This window comes from Psammomys obesus, unplaced genomic scaffold (assembly GCF_907164565.1).
Source record: "Psammomys obesus unplaced genomic scaffold, mPsaObe1.curated_primary_1811, whole genome shotgun sequence".
Classification (NCBI taxonomy): domain Eukaryota; kingdom Metazoa; phylum Chordata; class Mammalia; order Rodentia; family Muridae; genus Psammomys; species Psammomys obesus.
The window spans coordinates 9,008,680-9,028,975 of record NW_026596064.1 but is presented as its reverse complement, the minus strand read 5'-3'; the positions used below and the strand labels follow the sequence as shown (position 1 = coordinate 9,028,975).

General features: G+C 39.8%; 1 protein-coding gene across 1 annotated transcript in view; it reads left to right on the top strand.

The window, feature by feature from the left end:
* The window catches only part of Atp13a5 (ATPase 13A5), a 138,499-nt gene that overhangs the window by 60,413 nt on the left and 57,790 nt on the right, over positions 1 to 20,296 (top strand). The window contains exons 13-14 of the mRNA XM_055625220.1: positions 16 to 77; positions 2,905 to 3,055. Of these exons, the coding sequence (XP_055481195.1) occupies positions 16 to 77; positions 2,905 to 3,055 (213 nt within the window). The remainder of the gene's footprint in view (positions 1 to 15; positions 78 to 2,904; positions 3,056 to 20,296) is intronic.

Genomic DNA, 20,296 nt, shown 5'->3' with positions numbered 1-20,296 from the left:
CAACTTTTTATTCAGACAGGAACTCTCACAGAAGATGGGCTGGACCTCTGGGGGACCGTTCCTACTGCTGCCAACTGGTAGGACACTAAGACAGGATGTATGGTGGAAGGCTGCTTTGGTGAAGTTCAAATCCATCTTTGTAAAGTTGAGAAATGAGATTTACACTGGCTCCCAACTATTTTAACTTGTTTAATTAAATGTACCGCAAGTCAGACAATAAAAAAAAGCAGACCTGGAAATTCAACATGAAAAATACAATATAACGAGGTAGATGAGTAAGGAGCCAAATGACTAAGAATCAAGACTATGCTTAATTAAAGATCAGGAGGCTTCCCGAGGTTGGGCAGACAAGTGTGTTCAGAGACCCAGAGCTCACAGTCTAATGGGATGAAGACACGAGAATGGACTCACCTTCAGTGTGTAACACATGCCATAACAATTATTACTATGGAGACAGAAAAATAAGACTGGAGACAGAACAGTAATTTTTTGATATAGCATGTAGCTTTGATTTTTGTGACACATGATGATTGAAGGTAGAAAGTGATTTTTGAAGTTTAGTGCATCAACGATGGCTCTCTGAAAATGATGGCATACGAGGTAGATTTTTTAAAAGCACAGTTTACAGACCTGGACTAAAGGCTGTCAAGGTAGAGCAAAGAAGATAGCCATACAGATACATCCCTCAGAGCAGAGCAGGAGAGGGAAGAGTGAGCCTCACCCCTTCCTGCAGGGCTGAAGTATGCCTTTGTCAGACAGGCATCACTAGCTTGTTGTTGTGATGGAGCTAGATGCAGCACAGGCACAGTGCAGTGTTACAGGAGATGGCCCAGGCTGAGCACAGGGAGCAGCTTGATTTTTAGCTCTATTTATGTGTGTTTGCATGTGACTTCAGACATAAGGATTAGGCCTCTGTCCAGAGGAGTAGGGTGCCTGTGATCCAGGGCAATGAAGGAGGAAGATGGACTTCGTACTTTGGACTCCTATCTTCTTCCTGTGACCTTAGTACTCTGATGCTTTTAAGGGATAGAATCAACTAAACTTAGTCACTGTTCAGTTCAAAAGTAGGAAAGGATAAAGGTAAATGATGCCACATTATACTGTCAATGAGGAAGAAGAGGCTTCAGTGGCAGGATGTGTGGACTAGAAAGAAGTTTCAGGAAATGGTGGTAGACTCCATGAAATGGGAGTAATGAGAATCAGTTCAAAGCCTCTGCTTGCTTTCAGTTGATTGGACCACTAAATAGGCTTCCTCCTTCCCTAGTTATCTCGTAAATCCAGAGATTTCTTCCTTACAGTATGTGGCTGCTTAGAGGGCTTTCTGGATTTTTATGCAATGTCACAAAAGTCCAGGTGATTATATCCAAGGCCTCCTGAAATTTGGTTCTTGATTGGCCTGTGGTAGTCTATGTCAAAATGAAAATCCACATCCAACACAAAGGAGAGTTAGGTAAACATTCCTCTGCAGGTACAATGCTAACTGAAAAGCCCAAGCAAGCAGAGGGCCATGAACAGAAAAATCCCTGAACAAGTAGAGACAAAGCAAGAAGCTTAGTCTGGCTCTAGAATTAGGGCACAAAGGATATTGGTAGATCAGCACCTGTAAGGTGAAGTAGAGCTAGGGCAGGTAGCCTTGATTACCAAGTGACTCAGCACATGTCTGAGTATGATCCCTTTCACCCCCCAAAAATCTGTATGCAGCCTGTGGTACATAGGTACAAAAACCAAATATACAAACCAAACACTTACTGATAATGAATCATAAATTTATTTTAAACCTATGCTTTATATATACAATATTTTACGGTGTATTAAAGACAAAAGCAAATTTGCATAGTAACAAGGTGAATGTTCTTGTTTTTAGGTAATAAATTAAATCTTGGCTGAATATTTGATACAGTAGGAGCATGCTCGGGTTTCTCGGATTTTATGAGGTTTTCTTTTAACATTTAAAAAGATTTTTTAAAAAATCATTTTAAGTGTCTCTTTGGGTCCTGAGCATGGGCATATGCACTATGTTTGAACCTGGTATTCACGAGGCTCAAAACAGATCCTCCTGAGTTGTTACTGCTAGCTGTGAAAGGGTTCTGGAACTTGTGCCAGGCCCTCTCCAGCATCTTGATCAGTGTTTTGATCTTGTAATTGTCAATACTGAGAATGTTACCTTATGTAAACACATATTACAAAAGAACAGAAGTATGTTTAGGGCCTTATCAGAAACTGTTGCACATTCAGTCCTGATTCCAAGCCAACGTTCGTTGAATGCTTTTGATAATGAAACTCATGTTTCTGGCAATGCAACTAGCAAATCTGAAACCAAACATTCTGATAGAAAGGCACACTTATTTAATACATACTAAGGAAGGACAGCAAAAAAATGTTAAAAGTCGTTTTCCATGATTAAACCATCATGTTCTGTAGCTGAAAGTTTGGTGTGTATAGTACAAACACTGTAATTTATAATGTTACAGTAGTTTATGTTCTGAGCCCAGGGATTCTGGGCTTTGTTCCCTGATTCTGCCTGGTGTACTGGTGTGCACTGTGCAACCTGGGGCAGCTGTGTGAACAGAGCCAACCAAGGCTGTGGTGAAGCCATGGGAGGCAGCATGGGTTAGTACTGCACCAAACACCTTGGATTCCTCACACATTTGACTTTGGATTAGTTTGTGGTTGTTGATGTTCAGGAACGCTTTACTGCTGTCATAATTTTCACAGCCCCCACATTTATTCACTTGGTCCTACATGGGCTGTACCCAGAGCTTAGGAAGCAGTGCCTTGGAATAGGAAAAGTCACTGAAGGGGCAGAAGGTAGGAGTCAGCTAGCCGGAGTGCTGCCTTGGTACGATTTGGGGCAGAGCGTACACATGACTTTACTGATGATTTTAACCTTGTCTTTTTAACCAGTTTCCAGGCAGTCCACAGCTTTGCCTCAGGCGAGGCTGTGCCCTGGGGCCCACTGTGTGCAGCCATGGCCAGCTGCCACTCCCTGATCCTTCTTGATGGGACCATTCAAGGAGACCCTTTGGACCTCAAAATGTTTGAAGGCACTGGCTGGGTAAGGTGATAACTGTATCAAGAAAATTTGAAGAAACCTTTATTGGTAGAACTGGATATCCTTTTGAATTCAGTTACAAATCTAGAAAATGGGCATTGATCACTGATCACTGTTATAAGTGTGTAATCATGAATATTTGTTTTTCAAAATTTTATCAGTATAGATTTATCATACAAAGTGATGGGATTTATCATATTTTCGTCAATACCATGTACTCTGATGGACTGACCTTCCCTGCATTATCCTTCTGATTTGTAAATAATCTTTTTTTGTATGTACACATTACATATATGGTGTATATATGTGTATGTAATCTAAGCCCACAAATGAGTGAAAATATGCAATACTTGGCTTCCTGGGCTTAGCTTATTTCACTTAATATGATCTCCTGTTCCATTGAATTTCCATTCCAAATGACATTCCATTTGATGAATGGATAGCCCTCTGCTCTGTTAGTGCGCCACAGTTTTCTTATCCACTTATTTACTGGTGGACACTTAGGCTGATTCTCTGTCTTCACTGTTGTAGACTGTGCCATAGTAAACAGGATCATAGCGTGATCTTTTATTTTTTTTGAATTCTAATTTCTTTTTTTATCTTTTTATCTTTATTATTATTATTATTAATTACACTTTATTCATTTTGTATCCCCCCATAAGCCCCTCCCTCCTCCCTCCCGATCCCACCCTACCTCCCCTTTCTGCATGCATGCTCCTCCCCACCTCCACTGATAGGGAAGGTCCTCCTCTCCTTCCTTCTGATCTTAGTCTATCAGATCACATCAGGAATGGCTGCATTGTCTTCTTCTGTGGCCTGGTAAGGCTGCCTCCCCTCAGGGGGAGGTGATCAAAGAGCAGGCCAATCAGTTTATGTCAGAGGCAGTCCCTCCTCCCATCACTATGTAACCCACTTGGACACTGAACTGCCATGGGCTACATCTGTGCAGGGGTTCTAGGTTATCTCCATGAATAGTCCTTGGTTGGAGTATGAGTCTCTGGGAAGTTCCCTGTGTTCAAATTTTTTTGTTCTGTTGCTCTCCTTGTGGAGTTCCTGTCCTCTCCAGCTCTTGCTATTTCCCACTTCTTACATAAAATTCCATTCACTCTGTCCGAAAGTTGGCCATCAGGCTCAGCATCTGCTTTGATAGTCTGCAGGGCAGAGGCTTTCAGAGGCCCTCTGTGGCAGGTTCCTAGGTTGTTTCCTGTTTTCTTCTTCTGACTTTCAGAGGCCCTCTGTAGCAGGTTCCTAGGTTGTTTCCTGTTTTCTTCTTCTGATGTCCATCCTCTTTGCCTTTCAGGATGGGGATTGAGCGTTTTAGTTAGGGTCCTCTCTTTTGCTTAGTTTGTTTAGATTTACCGATTTTAGTGGGTTTATCCTATGTTGTATGTTTATATGAGTGAGTATATATCGTGTGTGTCTTTTTGCTTCTGGGACACCTCACTCAGGATGATCCTTTCCAGGTCCCACCATTTACCTGCAAATTTCATGATTTCTTTATTTTTCATTGCTGAGTAATACTCCATTGTATAGATGTACCACAGTTTCTGCATCCATTCTTCAGTTGAGGGGCATCTGGGCTGTTTCCACCTTCTGGCTATTACAAATAAAGCAGCTACAAACATGGTTGAGCAAATGTCCTTTTTGTGTACTTGAGCCTTTTTTGGATATATGCTTAGGAGTGGTATGGCTGGATCTTGAGGAAGTGCTATTCCTAGTTGTCTGAGAAAGCTCCAGATTGATTTCCAGAGTGGTTGTACAAGTTTACATTCCCACCAGCAGTGGAGAAGGGTTCCCCTTTCTCCACAACCTCTCCAGCATGTGTTGTGACTTGAGTTTTTTATCTTGGCCATTCTGATGGGTGTAAAGTGAAATCTCAGGGTTGTTTTGATTTGCATTTCCCTAATGGCTAATGAAGTTGAGCATCTCTTTAAATGCTTCTCTGCCATTCGCTATTCTTCTACAGAGAGTTCTCTGTTTAGCTCTGTTCCCCATTTTTTAAGTGGATTACTTGGTTTGCTGCTTTTCAGCTTGTTTAGTTCTTTATATATATTGGATATGAGTCCTCTGTCAGATAAAGGGTTGGTGAAGATTCTTTCCCAATCTGTAGGCAGTCGCTTTGTTTTGATGACAGTGTCCTTTGCTTTACAGAAGCTTTTCAGTTTCATGAGGTCCCATTTATTGATTGTTGCTCTCAGAGCCTGTGCTGTTGGTGTTCTGTTCAGGAAGTTCTCTCCTGTACCAGTGAGTTCTAGGGTATTCCCCACTTTTTTTTCTAGCCGATTTAATGTGTCTGGTTTTATGTTGAGGTCTTTGATCCACTTGAACTTCAGTTTTGTGCAGGGTGATAAGTATGGATCTATTTGCATTTTTCTACATGTAGACATCCAGTTGGACCAGCACCATTTGTTGAAGATGCTATCTTTTTTCCATTGTATGGTTTTGGCACCTTTGTCAAAAATCAGGTGTCCATAAGTGTGTGGGTTTATTTCTGGGTCTTCTGTTCGGTTCCATTGATCCACCATTCTGTTTCTATGCCAGTACCATGCAGTTTTTATAACTGTTGCTCTGTAGTACAGCTTGAGATCAGGGATGGAGATACCTCCAGAAGATCTTTTATTGTAGAGGATTGTTTTAGCAATTCTCGGTTTCTTGTTATTCCATATGAAGTTGAGAATTTTTCTTTCCAGGTCTGTAAAGAATTGTGTTGGCAATTTGATGGGAATTGCATTAAATCTGTAGATTGCTTTTGGTAAGATGGCCATTTTTACTATGTTAATCCTGCCAAGCCATGAGCATGGGAGATCTTTCCATCTTCTCATATCTTCTTCTAATTCTTTCTTCAGAGATTTGAAATTTTTTTCATACAAGTCTTTGCCTTCCTTGGTTAGGGTTACACCAAGGTACTTTATGTCATTTGTGGCTATTGTGAAGGGTGTTGTTTCCCTAATTTCTTTCTCAGCCCTTTTGTCTTTTGTATACAGGAGTGCTACTGATTTTTTTGAGTTAATTTTGTATCTGGCCACTTTGCTGAAGGTGTTTATCAGCTGTAGGAGTTCCCTGGTACAGTTTTTGGGGTCACTCATGTATACTATCATATCATCTGCAAATACTGATAATTTGACTTCTTCTTTTCCAATCTGTATCCCCTTGATCTCCTTCAACTGTCTTATTGCTCTAGCAAGGACTTCCAGCACTATGTTGAAGAGATATGGAGAGAGTGGGCAGCCTTGTCTTGTCCCTGATTTCAGTGGGATTGCTTTAAGTTCCTCTCCGTTTAGTTTGATGTTGGCTCATATCGTGGTCTTATTTTTAGTTTTTTCAGGAACTTTGATCATGATTTTCAAAATAGCTGGATGATTTACATTACTACCAACAGCATATAAAGGTCTCTTTTTCTCTAAGTCCCTATCAGCATTTGCTGTGGCTGCTCTCTCACTATACATGCTCTCTTCACCCTGTTAGTCTCCTTGGATGTGCAGCCTGTTAATGTCATGGTCTCATTAGTCAGTTCTTGCTGCTATTTCCTGAGCTGTTGGAACCTTTTTCAGAAACTCCACAACCATGTCTGTATCTTGAACTGTTTCCCCCTAGTAAATCTATAATTCCAGGTCTTACATTAAAGTCTTTGATGCATTTTAAATCAATATTTTCACCAGGCAGGCAATAGGAATGCAGTTTTATTTTGCATGTGCAAATCCACATGTCCCAGGACCATTAGCTGAAAAGGCGTTTTTTTTTTCCATACATATGGAAAAATATATTTTAATATATAATATATTATTTAAGATATATAAAAATTAATATATAAAACATATTGTGAAAGTTCAGATGTCTATAATTGCTTTATCACTGGATCTTATCTGTTCTCTCGACCTACATTCTGTGTTTGTGTTAGTACCATGCTGGGTTTTTTCCATGGATCTGTACTATAACTTGACATCAGCTGTTGTGACACCTCTCGTATTGTTCTTTTTGTTTTGGATTGTTTTGGTCCTTTGCAGTCTTTCGTACATTCGTATGAAGTTTAGAAGTGCATTTTTCTAGTTCTGTGAGGAACATCTTCAAAATCTTTTATGTGGATCAAATTCAACCTGCTTTTGGTAATATGGCAATTTCTATAACATTGATTCTGCCAATCAATGAACATGGGCGTCTATCCATCTTCTACTATCTTTTTCAATTTTGTTCAAAGATGCTTTGAAGTTTTTATTGCACAGGGTTTCCACATCCTTGGTTAAGCTTATTCCTAGTTATTTTTATTGCTTTTGAGCAATGCATCAGTTTATCTAAGTACATTTGGTTCAGCAAGAAAAATCATCTTCCACATTTGCAAGTGATGTAGACTACTGGAAAAAAAAACAAGTTTAGATTCAGAAGGCAATTATACTAACCCTCCTCAGTTCTACATTTCAGTTATTAATGGAAAGAGATTATTAAAGAATAACATATTCTTCTTTAATACTTACACTAACCCTAAATACCTTATTGATTACAAACATACAACATTTGGAATCACATAGTTTGCTTGTCAATATAGGAAGTTCATAAGTATCTTTATGGAGGTAAAGCATAATTTTTAAAAGATCTATACTAATTTTTCTGCACATTAAAAATTGTTGAATGCTATCTATTGAACAACACTGAGATTCACAGCAGGGTTAGGCTCTATAAAGGGCTAAAAAGAGCTGAGGCAACCTTGGAAAGACCCCTCAACTCTATCCTTTATGCAAATGAGCTCTGAGGGAAGGATGACAGCCCTGTAGTACCCTAAGACTCCAGACAAAGAGGGAGGAAGAGCAAGCTTAGGGTTATTCATTACCACCAGTTACACGTCTGGGTGGAAAAGTCAGAAAAAGCTTCACTGTTTTGTTAAAAGTTGTTTCTTAAAAATTTTTAGTACTCTTTCAATAAAGCTTATAGACATTATGTCTTACCATTATGTTTTTATGTATATTGCTATCAGTTCTTTTAAAAAATTTATTTCTAAATTTACTTGATAAGCTGATTACAGCCACCCTCCCTCCTCTTCCCCCAGTCTCACCCTCACACTTTCTCCCCTATTTCCCCCCTCTCCTTAGCCTCAGAGAAGAGGAGGCCCCTTATGGGTACTAACCCACCTTTGTAATAACAAGTATCAACAAGACTAGGAGCATCTTCTCCCACTGAGGCCAGGCAAGGCAGTCCAGCTATGTAGAAGGGATCCAAAGGTGGGTGACAGCCCCCTCTCTAATTGTTAGGGGACCTGCATGAAGAACAAACTGTACATCTGTTACATATCCGGGTGGGGGGCTGGGTCCAGCCCATTCACAATCTTTGGTTGGTGGTTCAGTCTGTGAGCCACCATGGGCCCAGGTTAGTTGACTCTGTAGGTCTTGTGGTGTCCTTAACCTCTCCATCTCCCTCAATCCTTCCTCACAATCTTCTACAAGAATCCCCCAGCTCTACCTATTTGTTTGGCTGTGGGTCTCTGCATCTGTTTCTATCAGCTTCTATCAGCCTCTCAGAAGACAGCTGAGCCTGAATTAACCACTGCCTGTAGCCAGGTGGGACTTCCAGTGGAGGGAAGGGGACACCAACCCATAAAACCTTTGACCCAAAATTTGTCTGACCTACAAGAAGTATAGGGATAAAGATGGAACAGAGATTGAGGGAATGGCAAACCAATGACTGGCCCAACATGAGGCGCACCCTATAGGATAGAGCCAGCCCCTGACACTTATTAATGATACTCTGCTATGCACACAGATAAGTAAAGCATTTTATGTACAGGATCTAGTGCATAGGATGTCCCCACATTTATAAAATATGCTTTAAAAACCTTATTTTCTTCTCCAGTACATTTCTCTAAGTACAGTAAAGGTAAAACCAAAGCAAAACCCCCAAAGTGTTTGAAGCTACAATCAAGACCACTAGGCAGGAAAACAAGCTAGGGTATGTCCTTCCACACTTCTGAGAGTGAAAGTAGATACTTTTAGCTCCCTGTATCCTTCCTCCCATTCCTCCACAGAACTCTCCAAGCTCGACCTACTGTTTGGCTGTGGGTCTCTGCATCTGTTTCCATCAGCTGCTGGATGAAGCCTCTCAGAAGACACTTCTGCTAGACTCCAGTCTGAAAGCATAGAAGAGCATCATTGACAGTGTCAGGGCTTGCCTCTCTCCCAGGGGGTGGGTCTCGAGTTGGGCCAGCCATTGGTTTGCCAGTCATTGGGATGCGTTTTGTTGTTGTTGTTGTCACTGCTAAGTTTTATTGATTGTGATGGACCTGTTTAAGTTGTTTACGTGTTTACCTTGTCTTGATTTAATATCTGTAGGTCATATGTGTCTAAAAATTGAGCTATTTCTTTTTTTTTTTTGTTTTTTTTTGTTTTTTTTTATTTGCACAGTAACCATTTTTATTAATTTTTTATATTTATATTAATTGCACTTTTTCACTTTGTATCCCAGCTGTAGCCCCCTCGTTTATTCCCTTCAAATCCCACCTGTCTTCATCATCTCCTCCCATGCTCCTTTTCAAGTCCACTGATAGGGGAGATCTTGCTCCCTTTTTTTTTTTTTTTTTTTTTCTTTTTTCTTTTTAGTTACATTTTGTTAACTCTGTGTCCCAGCTGTATCCCTCTCCCTCATTCCCTCCCCAACCCCACACTCCCTCCCTGGTCTCCTCCCTGCCCCTTTCCAAGTCCCCTGATAGGGGAGGACCTCCTCCCCTTTCATCTGTCCCTGTTTTATCAGGTATCTTCAGGGCTGGCTGCAAAGTCCTCCTCTGTGGCCTAACAGACTGCTCCTCCCCTGGGGGGAGGTGTCAAACAGCCTGCCCTTGAGATCCTGTTAGAAATAGTCCGTGTCCCCCTTACTTTGGAAAACTACTTGGTTACTGAGCTACCACAGGCCACATCCGAGCAGAAGTTCTAGGTTATATCCATAGATGGTCCTTGGTTGAGTTTCAGTCTCAGAAAAGACCCTGTGCCCAGATATATTTGGTCCTTGTAGAGCTCCTATCCTTTCCATATCATACTAACTTCCCTTCTTTCATATGATTCCCTGCACTCTGCCGAGGGTTTGGTTATGAGTCTTAGTGTCTGCTTTGAAACACTGCTAGGTAGAGTCTTTCAGATGCCTTTTGTGATAGACTCCTGTCATAAGTTCAATGCACATCCCATTTGTCTTTCTAAATGAGGATTAATCACCTTCGCCTGTGTCCACTTTCTTGATTATCTTCTTTAGGTGTGTAGATTTCATTATGTTTATCATGTCTTGTAGGTCTATATAAGCGAGTATATACCAAGTTTGTCTTTCTCCTTCTGGGATACTTCACTCAGAATGATCTTTTCTAGATCCCACCACTTGCCTGCAAATTTCATGATTTCCTCCTTTTTGATTGCTGAGTAGTATTCCATTGTGTAAAAATACCACAATTTCTGTATCCATTCCTCCGTTGATGGACATCTGGGTTGTTTCCAAGTTCTGGCTATCACAAATAAAGCTGCTACGAACATGGTTGAACAAATGTCCTTGTTGTGTACTTGAGCAAATTTTGGGTATATACCTAGGAGTGGTATAGCTGGGTCTTGAGGTAGCACTACTCCTAGTTGTCTGAGAAAGCGCCAGATTGACTTCCAGAGTGGTTGAACCAGTTTACATTCCCACCAGCAATGGAGGAGGGTTCCCTTTTCTCCACAACCTCTCCAGCATGTGCTATCACTTGAGTTTTTCATCTTGGCCATTCTGATGGGTGTAAGGTGATATCTCAGGGTCGTTTTGATTTGCATTTCCCTAATGGCTAATGAGGTTGAGCATTTCTTTAAGTGTTTCTCTGCCATTCGATGTTCCTCTTTCGAGAATTCTCTGTTTAGCTCTGTTCCCCATTTTTTAAGTAGATTACTTGGTTTGTTGCTTTTCTGCTTCTTTAGTTCTTTATATATACTTGATATTAGCCCTCTGTCAGATAAAGGGTTGGTGAAGATTCTTTCCCAATCTGTAGGCTGTCTATTTGTTTTGATGACAGTGTCTTTTGCTTTACAGAAGCTTTTCAGTTTCATGAGGTCCCATTTATTGATTGTTGCTCTTAGAGCCTGTGCTGTTGGTGTTCTGTTCAGGAAGTTGTCTCCTGTGCCAATGAGTTCTAGGCTGTTTCCCACTTTTTTTTCCAGCTGATTTAGAGTATCTGGTTTTATGTTGAGGTCCTTGATCCACTTGGACTTTAGTTTTGTGCAGGGTGATAAATATGGGTCTATTTTCATTTTTCTGCATGTAGACATCCAGTTGGTCCAGCACCATTTGTTGAAGATGCTGTCTTTTTTCCATTGAATGGATTTGGCTTCTTTGTCAAATATTGAGTATTCATAGGTGTGTGGGTTTATTTCTGGGTCTTCTATGCGATTCCATTGATCCTCCTTTCTGTTTCTATGCCAATACCATGCAGTTTTTATTACTGTTGCCTTGTAGTACAGCTTGAGATCGGGAATGGAGATACCTCCAGATGATCTGTTGTTGTACAGGATTGTTTTGGAGATTCTGGGTTTTTTGTTTCTCCATATGAAGCTGAGAATCTTTTTTTCAAGGTCTGTAAAGAATTGAGTTGGTATTTTGATGGGAATTGCATTGAATCTGTAAATTGCTTTTGGCAGGATGGCCATTTTCACAATGTTAATCCTACCAATCCATGAGCACGGGAGATCTTTCCATCTTCTGAGATCTTCTTCAATTTCTTTCTTCAAAGACTTGAAGTTTTTCTCAAACAGGTCTTTCACTTGCTTGGTTAGAGTCACACCAAGGTACTTTATGTTATTAGTGGCTATTGTGAAGGGTGTTGTTTCCCTAATTTCTTTCTCAGCCTTTTTGTCTTTGGTATACAAGAGGGCTTCTGATTTTTTTGAGTTGATTTTGTATCCTGCCACTTTGCTGAAGGTGTTTATCAGCTGAAGAAGTTCTCTGGTTGAATCTTTGGGTTCGCTCATGTATACTATCATATCATCTGCAAATAGTGACACTTTGACCTCTTCCTTTCCGATTTGTATCCCCTTGATCTCCTTTAGTTGTCTTATTGCTCTGGCTAGGACTTCAAGTACAATGTTAAAGAGATATGGAGAGAGTGGGCAGCCTTGTCTTGTCCCTGATTTCAGTGGGATTGCTTTAAGTTTCTCTCCATTGAGTTTGATGTTGGCTATAGGCTTGCTGTATATTGCCTTTACTATCTTTAGGTATGTGCCTTGTATCCCTGATCTCTCCAAGACTTTAAACATGAATGGGTGTTGGACTTTGTCAAATGCTTTTTCAGCATCTAAGGAGATGATCATGTGGTTTTTCTCCTTCATTTTGTTTATGTGGTGGATTACATTGATGGATTTCCGTATGTTGAACCACCCTTGCATTCCTGGGATGAAGCCTACTTGGTCATGGTGGATGATATCTTTGATGTGTTCTTGGATTCGGTTTGCAAGTATTTTATTGAGTATTTTTGCATCAATGTTCATAAGAGAGATAGGTCTGAAGTTCTCTTTTTTGGTTGGATCTTTGTGTGGTTTAGGTATCAAAGTGACTGTGGCTTCATAGAATGAGTTTGGTAGTATTCCTTCTGTTTCTATTTTATGGAATAGTTTGAGGAGAATTGGTGTTAGTACTTCTTTGAAGGTCTTGTAGAATTCTGCGCTGAAGCCATCTGGTCCAGGGCTTTTTTTGGAGGGGAGACTGTTAATGACTGCTTCAATTTCCTTGGGAGATATAGGACTATTCAGTCTTTCTACCTGATCTTGACTTAATTTTGGTAGATGGAATCTGTCAAGAAAGTTATCCATTTCATTTAGATTTTCAAATTTTGTGCCATATAGGCTTTTGTAGTATGACCTAATAATCGTTTGGATTTCCTCAGTGTCTGTAGTTATGTCCCCATTTTCCTGTCTGATTTTGCTGATTTGTATGGTTTCTCTCTGCTTTTTAGTTAGTTTGGCTAACGGTTTGTCTATCTTGTTGATTTTCTCAAAGAACCAGCTTTTTGTTTCATTGATTCTTTGGATAATTTTATTTGTTTCTAATTGATTGATTTCTGCCCTTAGTTTGATTATTTCCAGCCGTCTGCTCCTCTTGGGTGTATCTGCTTCTTTTTTTTCTAGGTTTTTCAGTTGGGCCATTAAGTTGTTTGTATGTGATGTTACGGATTTCTTCTTGTAGGCACTTAGTGCTATAAATTTTCCTCTGAGCACTGCTTTCAATGTGTCCCATAAATTTGAGTATGTTGTGCCTTCATTTTCATTGAATTCTAGAAAGTCTTTAATTTCTTTCTTTATTTCTTCCTTGACCCAGCTGTCATTGAGTAGTAAGTTGTTCAGTTTCCATGTGCGTGTCGGCTTTTTGTTGTTTCTGTTGTTGTTGATGTCCAGCTTTAGTCCATGGTGGTCAGATAGTATACAAGGGATTATTTCAATCCTTTTGTATCTGTTGAGGCTTGCTTTGTGACCAACTATATGGTCTATTTTGGAGAAGGTTCCATGTGGTGCTGAAAAGAAGGTGTACTCTTTTGAGTTTGGGTGAAAAGATCTGTAGACATCTATTAGGTCCATTTGATTTAGGGATTCTGTGAGTGCTTTTATTTCCCTATTTGGTGTCTGTCTGGTTGATCTGTCCCTTGATGAGAGTGGGGTGTTGAAGTCTCCTACTATTAAGGTATTAGGATCAATGTATGATTTAAGCTTTAATATTGTTTCATTTACGAATGTAGGTGCTCTTGTATTTGGGGCATAGATATTCAAAATTGTGATGTCCTCTTGTTGGATTTTTCCTTTGATGAGAATATAGTGGCCCTCCTTATCTTTTTTGATTAACTTGGGTTGAAAGTCTATTTTATTAGTTATTAGGATGGCTACTCCAGCTTGTTTTCTGGAACCATTTGCTTGAAAAACATTTTTCCAGCCCTTTACTCTGAGGTAGTGTTTATCTTTGTTGCATAGGTGTGTTTCTTGGATGCAACAGAATGTTGGGTCCTGTTTCCGTAACCATTCTGTTAGCCTGTGTCTTTTTATTGGTGAGTTGAGTCCATTAATATTGATAGATAATATTGACCAATGCATGTTAGTTCCTTTTGTAATGGAGTCGATGATCTTACCTTGTTTCATTGCTTGTTTTCTTTTCATTTTTGTTGGGATGTTATCTGTATGCCCTGTTTTCTTGGGTGAATTCGTTTTCGTTGGATTGGAGTTTTCCTTCTAGTATCTTCTGTAGGGTTGGTTTGCTGTATAGATATTGCGTAAATTTAGTTTTGTCATGGAATATTTTGTTTTCTCCATCTATGTTGATTGAAAGCTTTGCAGGGTATAGTAGTCTCGGTTGACATTTGTGATCTCTTAGAGTCTCCATGATGCTTGCCCAGGCCCTTCTGGCTTTCATAGTTTCTGATGAGAAGTCTGGTGTGATTCTGATAGGTCTACCTTCATATGTTACTTGGCCTTTTTCCCTTGCTGCTTTTAATATCTTTTCTTTGTTCTGTAGATTTAGTGTTTTGACTATGATGTGACGTGATGTGTTTCTTTTCTGGTCTAGTCTATTTGGTGTTCTGTAGGCCTCTTGTATATTTATGGACATCTCTTTCTTTAAGTTGGGAAAATTTTCTTCTATGATTTTTTTGAAAATATTTTCTGGACCTTGGAGCCTGGAGTCTTCTTTTTCATCAATTCCTATTATTCTTAGATTTTGTCTTTTCATAGCATCCTTGATTTCTTGGATATTTTGTGATTGGAATTTTTCTGATTTTACTTTTTCTTTGAGAGAAGTATCAATTTCTGCAAGTGTGTCTTCAGCTCCAGAGATTCTCTCTTCCATCTCTTGTATTCTGTTGGTGATGCTTACTTTTGTGGTTCCTGATCTTTTCTCCAAGTTCTCCAGCTCAAGAGTTTTCTCATTTTGTGTTTTCTTTATTGATTCTAATTCTGTTTTCATGCCTTGCACCATTTCTTTTATGTGTTTGAATTTGGATTCCTGTCTCTCTACGATGGACTCTATTTCCTTGTTCATTTCCTTTTTGTATGCCACTAATTTTTTCTCTACTTGTGCCTCTATTTGTTTGGCTATGTTTGCCTGTGTTTCTTTAAGGGTTTTGTCTATTTCTTCTTTCTTTACCTCCAATTGACTGGCCAACTCTTTGAAAGATTTGTTCATTTCCTCCTTATAAGCCTCAAATAATTGAGCAAGCATGGCTTTAAGGTCATTTTCCTGTGCTTCTGATGAATTGGAGTATCCATCGGTTTTGGGGTTTGCTGGTGAAGTCATGATGTCCTGATTTATGTTGGAAGTGTTCTTTCGCCTACCCCTGGCCATTGGCTTGTCTGAGACCTTCCCTGTTTGTTTTTGGATTCTGCCAATCAGACTGGTACTGTCTCTCTCTCGAGTCTGGAGAATTCTTCAGGAAGTTGAGAGAGGTCCCGTGTCCTTAGCGTATGCTGAGGACTAGCTGTACCTGTGGGAGGAAAGTACGCAGGCGCAAACAGAGGCAAATGCAAGCGTGCGTGCGTGTGTGTGTATATGTGTGTGTGTGTGTAAGTGGGTGTGGGCGTGTGTCTCGAGGGACAGAGTGATGGCTAATGTTGAACCCTTGAGTGTGTGGGAGGGGCTCTGCAATGTATATGTCGCAGGCGCTAGTGATGATTGCAGCGCAATTTCTGGCATTAACTGCCTTAACTCCTCAATTAGACCCACAGAGCAGGAACTTCAATGTTCCAAGTGCCCCTCTGTTTCCCAAAGTGGGTATATGGGTGGGAGGGGGTTCGATGCCTGGCTTCTGTTTTAGCAGAACCCAGGATCAGTGGAGCTGCAGATTCTCAAGGGTGCACTCACTTACAGGCAGGACACTTGGCAGAGATTGGCGTATCTGGGCTCTCTGTTCTCTGGTTTGGCCCTGCTTCTTTGATGTGCTCCGCCAGTTCCGTGCTGCTGTCACTGCCAGGTTATGAGGTCTTGCTGCAGCTGGAGATTTCAGGGTGGTCACGTCAGTGGGAATCGGGGTAATCAGCCTTTCTGTTCTCTGGTTTGGCCCTGGTTAGTCTTAAACTGGAGGGCTGATGTGCCCCGCCAGCTCAGTGCTGCTCCGCCGCCAGGTTAGAAAGTCCCGCTGTAACTGGAGACTGGGTTGCTAGTCCAGATGCTTTCTGGGAAGTCCTGGGGTCTCTTTACTGTGCTCTCCAAGCTTCGGAGGCCCAGCGCCTGGTGTGTCTAGCTTGTATGGCGTTTTTGTCTGGTTTTGGTGAGTATATAGCGTATTCTCTGTCACTGTGGGATTGGGCGGGCCGTACCGTCAGTGATGGCGCTCGTGCGGAGCTAGTATGGCGTCTAGCAGACTCGGGTCCTGGGAGGATGGTGCAGCCGCTGCGAGTGAATCTGGGGCTCCGAGACACAGTACTGCTGGCCTTTGCCGATAAAGGGCTTGGGGCTCCGCCTCAGTGGCTGCAGGCCCCAGGCAGTTAGGTCTGCGCTGAGAAAGGCGAGTCGGCTGTGCCTGTGCCGAGGAGGAGGGAGGTCTGGGGGAGGGGAGTGCCGAGAGATCAAAGGATCGTTTCTCACCTTCCCCAATCAAGTCCGTGGGTGACCCGAGACCAAGGTTTTCACCTCCTGCGATGTTCCCTGTTGTTTAGAAAGTCTCTCCGTTGTTTCCCTGGCTTCAGAAGTTCTTCCACACATCAGCTCAGAACTTTATCTCTTCCACAGCTCGGAAACTGTGTGTGCTAGTCGCCATCTTCGAGCTATTTCTTCTAGGTTTTCCAGACATTTGGAGAATGTTTTCAAAGTGTTGCCTAGTGATCACATTTTATTAGAATATCTTGTAATCTCTTCATTTTTCACCTTTGTTTTTATTAATTTGGATCTTCTATTTGTGTAGTAAGTTTGAATAAGGCTTTATTGAGCTTGTTTATCTTTTCAAGGAACCAATCCTGGTTTTTTTTTTTTTAACTGTTCCTTAATCTTCATTTTATTGATATTAGCCTTATCCTTATAATTTAGTTCCATCTACTGCTTTTGGGTTTGTATTATTTTGGGGTTTCTAAGAGATACACCATTAAGTTATATATTTGAAGTCTCATCATATCAATTCATGTTTTTTAGAACTAACTTCTGTGTCCTAAAAGTTCCAATAAATCATGGTTTTATTTTTATTGACTCTAGGAATTTTTAATTTCCTCTCTGACTTTTTAGTGACACATTGATCGTTACAGAGAATATTTATTACTCACTTATATATGTAGCTTTTCTTGCTATTGATTTTTAGTTTTATTCTACTGTGTGCTGATAAGATTTAAGAAATGTGTTTTTTTGAGGCTTGTTTTATGACACAAAATGTGATCTATTTTTGAGAAAGTTTCATGGGCAGCTGACAACAGTGCATATTCACATGTGATAGGTAGAATATTCTGCAGATACATATTAAATCAGTCCATTTGATCTGTTTGATTTATGGTGCTGTTGCACAATGAGCTTTCTTTGTAGTTTTTCTGGCTGTGATGTTTTATCTATTGATTAGAGTAGGAAATTGAATCCATACAGTATCATTGTATATGGACCTGTCTTTTTAAGTGTGTTTTATGAAATTATGTACCCCAACACTGAACCTATATCTTTAATTTTTCTCCTTTTTTTCTTTTAACTTTTTTAAAAATTTTTTATTAATTATACTTTATTCATTTTGTATCCCCCCATAAGCCCCTCCCTCCTCCCCTCCCGATCCCACTCTACCTCCCGTTTCTGCATGCATGCCCCTCCCCACCTCCACTGATAGGGGAGGTTCTCCTCTCCTTTCTGATCTTAGTCTACCAGTTCTCATCAAAAGTGGCTGCATTGTCCTCTTCTGTGGCCTGGTAAGGCTGCTCCCCCCTCAGGGGGAGGTGATCAAAGAGCAGGCCAATCAGATTATGTCAGAGGCAGTCCCTCTTCCCATTACTAGGTAACCCACTTGGATACTGACCTGCCATGGGCTACATCTGTGCAGGGGTTTTAGGTTATCTCCATGAATAGTCCTTGGTTGGAGTATGAGTCTCTGGGAAGTTCCCTGTGTTCAAATTTTCTTGTTCTGTTGCTCTCCTTGTGGAGTTTCTGTCCTCTCCAGCTCTTGCTATTTCCCAATTCTTACATAAAATTCCATTCACTCTGCCCGACATTTGGCCATCAGGCTCAGCATCTTCTTCTTAAAGGATATTTTCTTTTAATAATGTGTACTGTCCTCCTTTATATCTCCTTACTAAGTTTGGTTAGAAATCTACTTTGTCAGAAGAGTAGCTAATCCTGCCTATTTTCTGCATCTACTTGATTCAGGGTGTATAGTTTTTCATAATTTAATTTTCAGTTTTCCTGTGTGTTTGCCAGTGGAAATGTGTTTCTTGCAGCCAGCAAATAGTTGGATCTTATGTTCTGATTTAATCAGCTGCTCTGTGTCTTTTAATTTGAGCGTTGGGACCATTATTAATTGAGGTTATTATTGAGACAGGCTTGCTATCTTCTGTAGTTTTATTTATTCTTTTTCTAGTTGGTTTGAATACTATTTTTGTTGTTGTTGGCCTTTAGGACTTGCGATTTGTTGAATTGGGTATGTCCTAATATTTAATTATTTATCTCTTCTAATGGGATTTTCTTTTCCTTGTGCTCTCACGTGGCTCTCTTCCTCCTTTGTATATAGAATTCTTATAAATATCTTCTGTAATTCTGGCATAGTAGGTACAATATATTTCATTTTGTACTTATCTTGAGGTGTCTTGTTTATCCTTTAAGTTAAAAAGTAAGTCTACTGGATGTAATAATTTTGGTTATCAATTCTTTACTTCAGGACTTAAAATACTTCCTATACTGCTTTCTAGGTTTTGGGACATTCTGCTGAAAAGTTTGTTATTCTGATAGTACTGTTGTTGCAATTAAGTTTTTATTGTTCTGTTATTTTAACATGTTAATGTCAGTCTATCTTGATAATTTTTTTTCAGTCAGGTCAAGTTAGGGTTCTAAATGCTATACATATACACATATGCATAGACATCATACACATATTCTTAAACTTGGGAAATTGAGTCCTATACTTTTATTAAATAGTTCTTATGTGTCTTCTACCACTATGAATATCTTAAGTTTTCTTTCTTGATCGTGTTCTGGACTTTCATCAAGTTGTGATCATGTTTTTTTGTTTTGTTTTGTTTTGTTTTTTTGTTGTTTTTTTTTTTAATTACTATCCGAATGTGACGTATTCTTGACCTGGTGGTGCTTTCCAGTGTGTGTGTATGTGTGTGTGTGTGTGTGTGTGTGTGTGTGTGTGTGTGTGTGTGTGTAGGGCAGAGGACAACATTCAGTATCACTCTTCATCTTCTACCTAGTCTTCCTGTTTGCTACTGTATATGGCAGGCTATCTGGCCTACCTGCTTTCTCTGTGGATTTTCCTTTCTCTGTCTCCTGTCTAAGTCTAGGTGTGCTGAGTTTACAAGTGTTACTGTGTCTATCTTTATGTGGGTTCTGGACTCAAGTCCTCACTCCTGGCAACAAGTATATTACCTATTGATCTATATCACCAGACTCTAAAAAAATTTTCTTGTTTCATTCAGCTGCTTTTTTAATCCTTCATGAAGTAACTGGAAAGTCCTAAAAAGTAGGATTTTGAATCATTTGTCTGGCATTTCAGTGACTTGTTAGTTTGTTGTTGTTGTTGTTTGTTTTGTTTTTTTGTTTTGTTTTGTTTTCAGGTATTGAGGAACTTTGGAGGTTAAGCCTTTGGAGGTGTTGCTTTGTTTTTACTTATAATTTTCAGGTCTATTTGGGTAGACACATCTTTCATGGTTTTCCCCATCTTTTGTTCATTTCATGTGAGTCTTCTTACTGAATGGTTTTCTCTTGAACTTATAATCTCCACTATTTAGATGGAAGAAACAAAGAATAGTAGTAAAAACAATGATTTGTCAACAATCAGGTAATAGAGTAAAAAAGCACTTAGGTGAATTATTTATATTTGAATACAGTTAAAAAGTAAAAGGGCTATTAATATGACAAGGTAGGTGTTTAATGATAATTAAGACTAGAGATATTAATAATTAAGAAGTGGAAAACAAAATGAAGTGAAGTAGGAATAGGAAGCAAAGCACATCAGTTTAAGTTTTGAGAAATAAGAAAGAACAGAATCAAATAATTACAGACAAAGAATAATCATAAAGCCAAATCACATGACACCAATACAGAAACAAAAAAATAGCAAAGCAAATATATATATATATATATATATATATATATATATATATA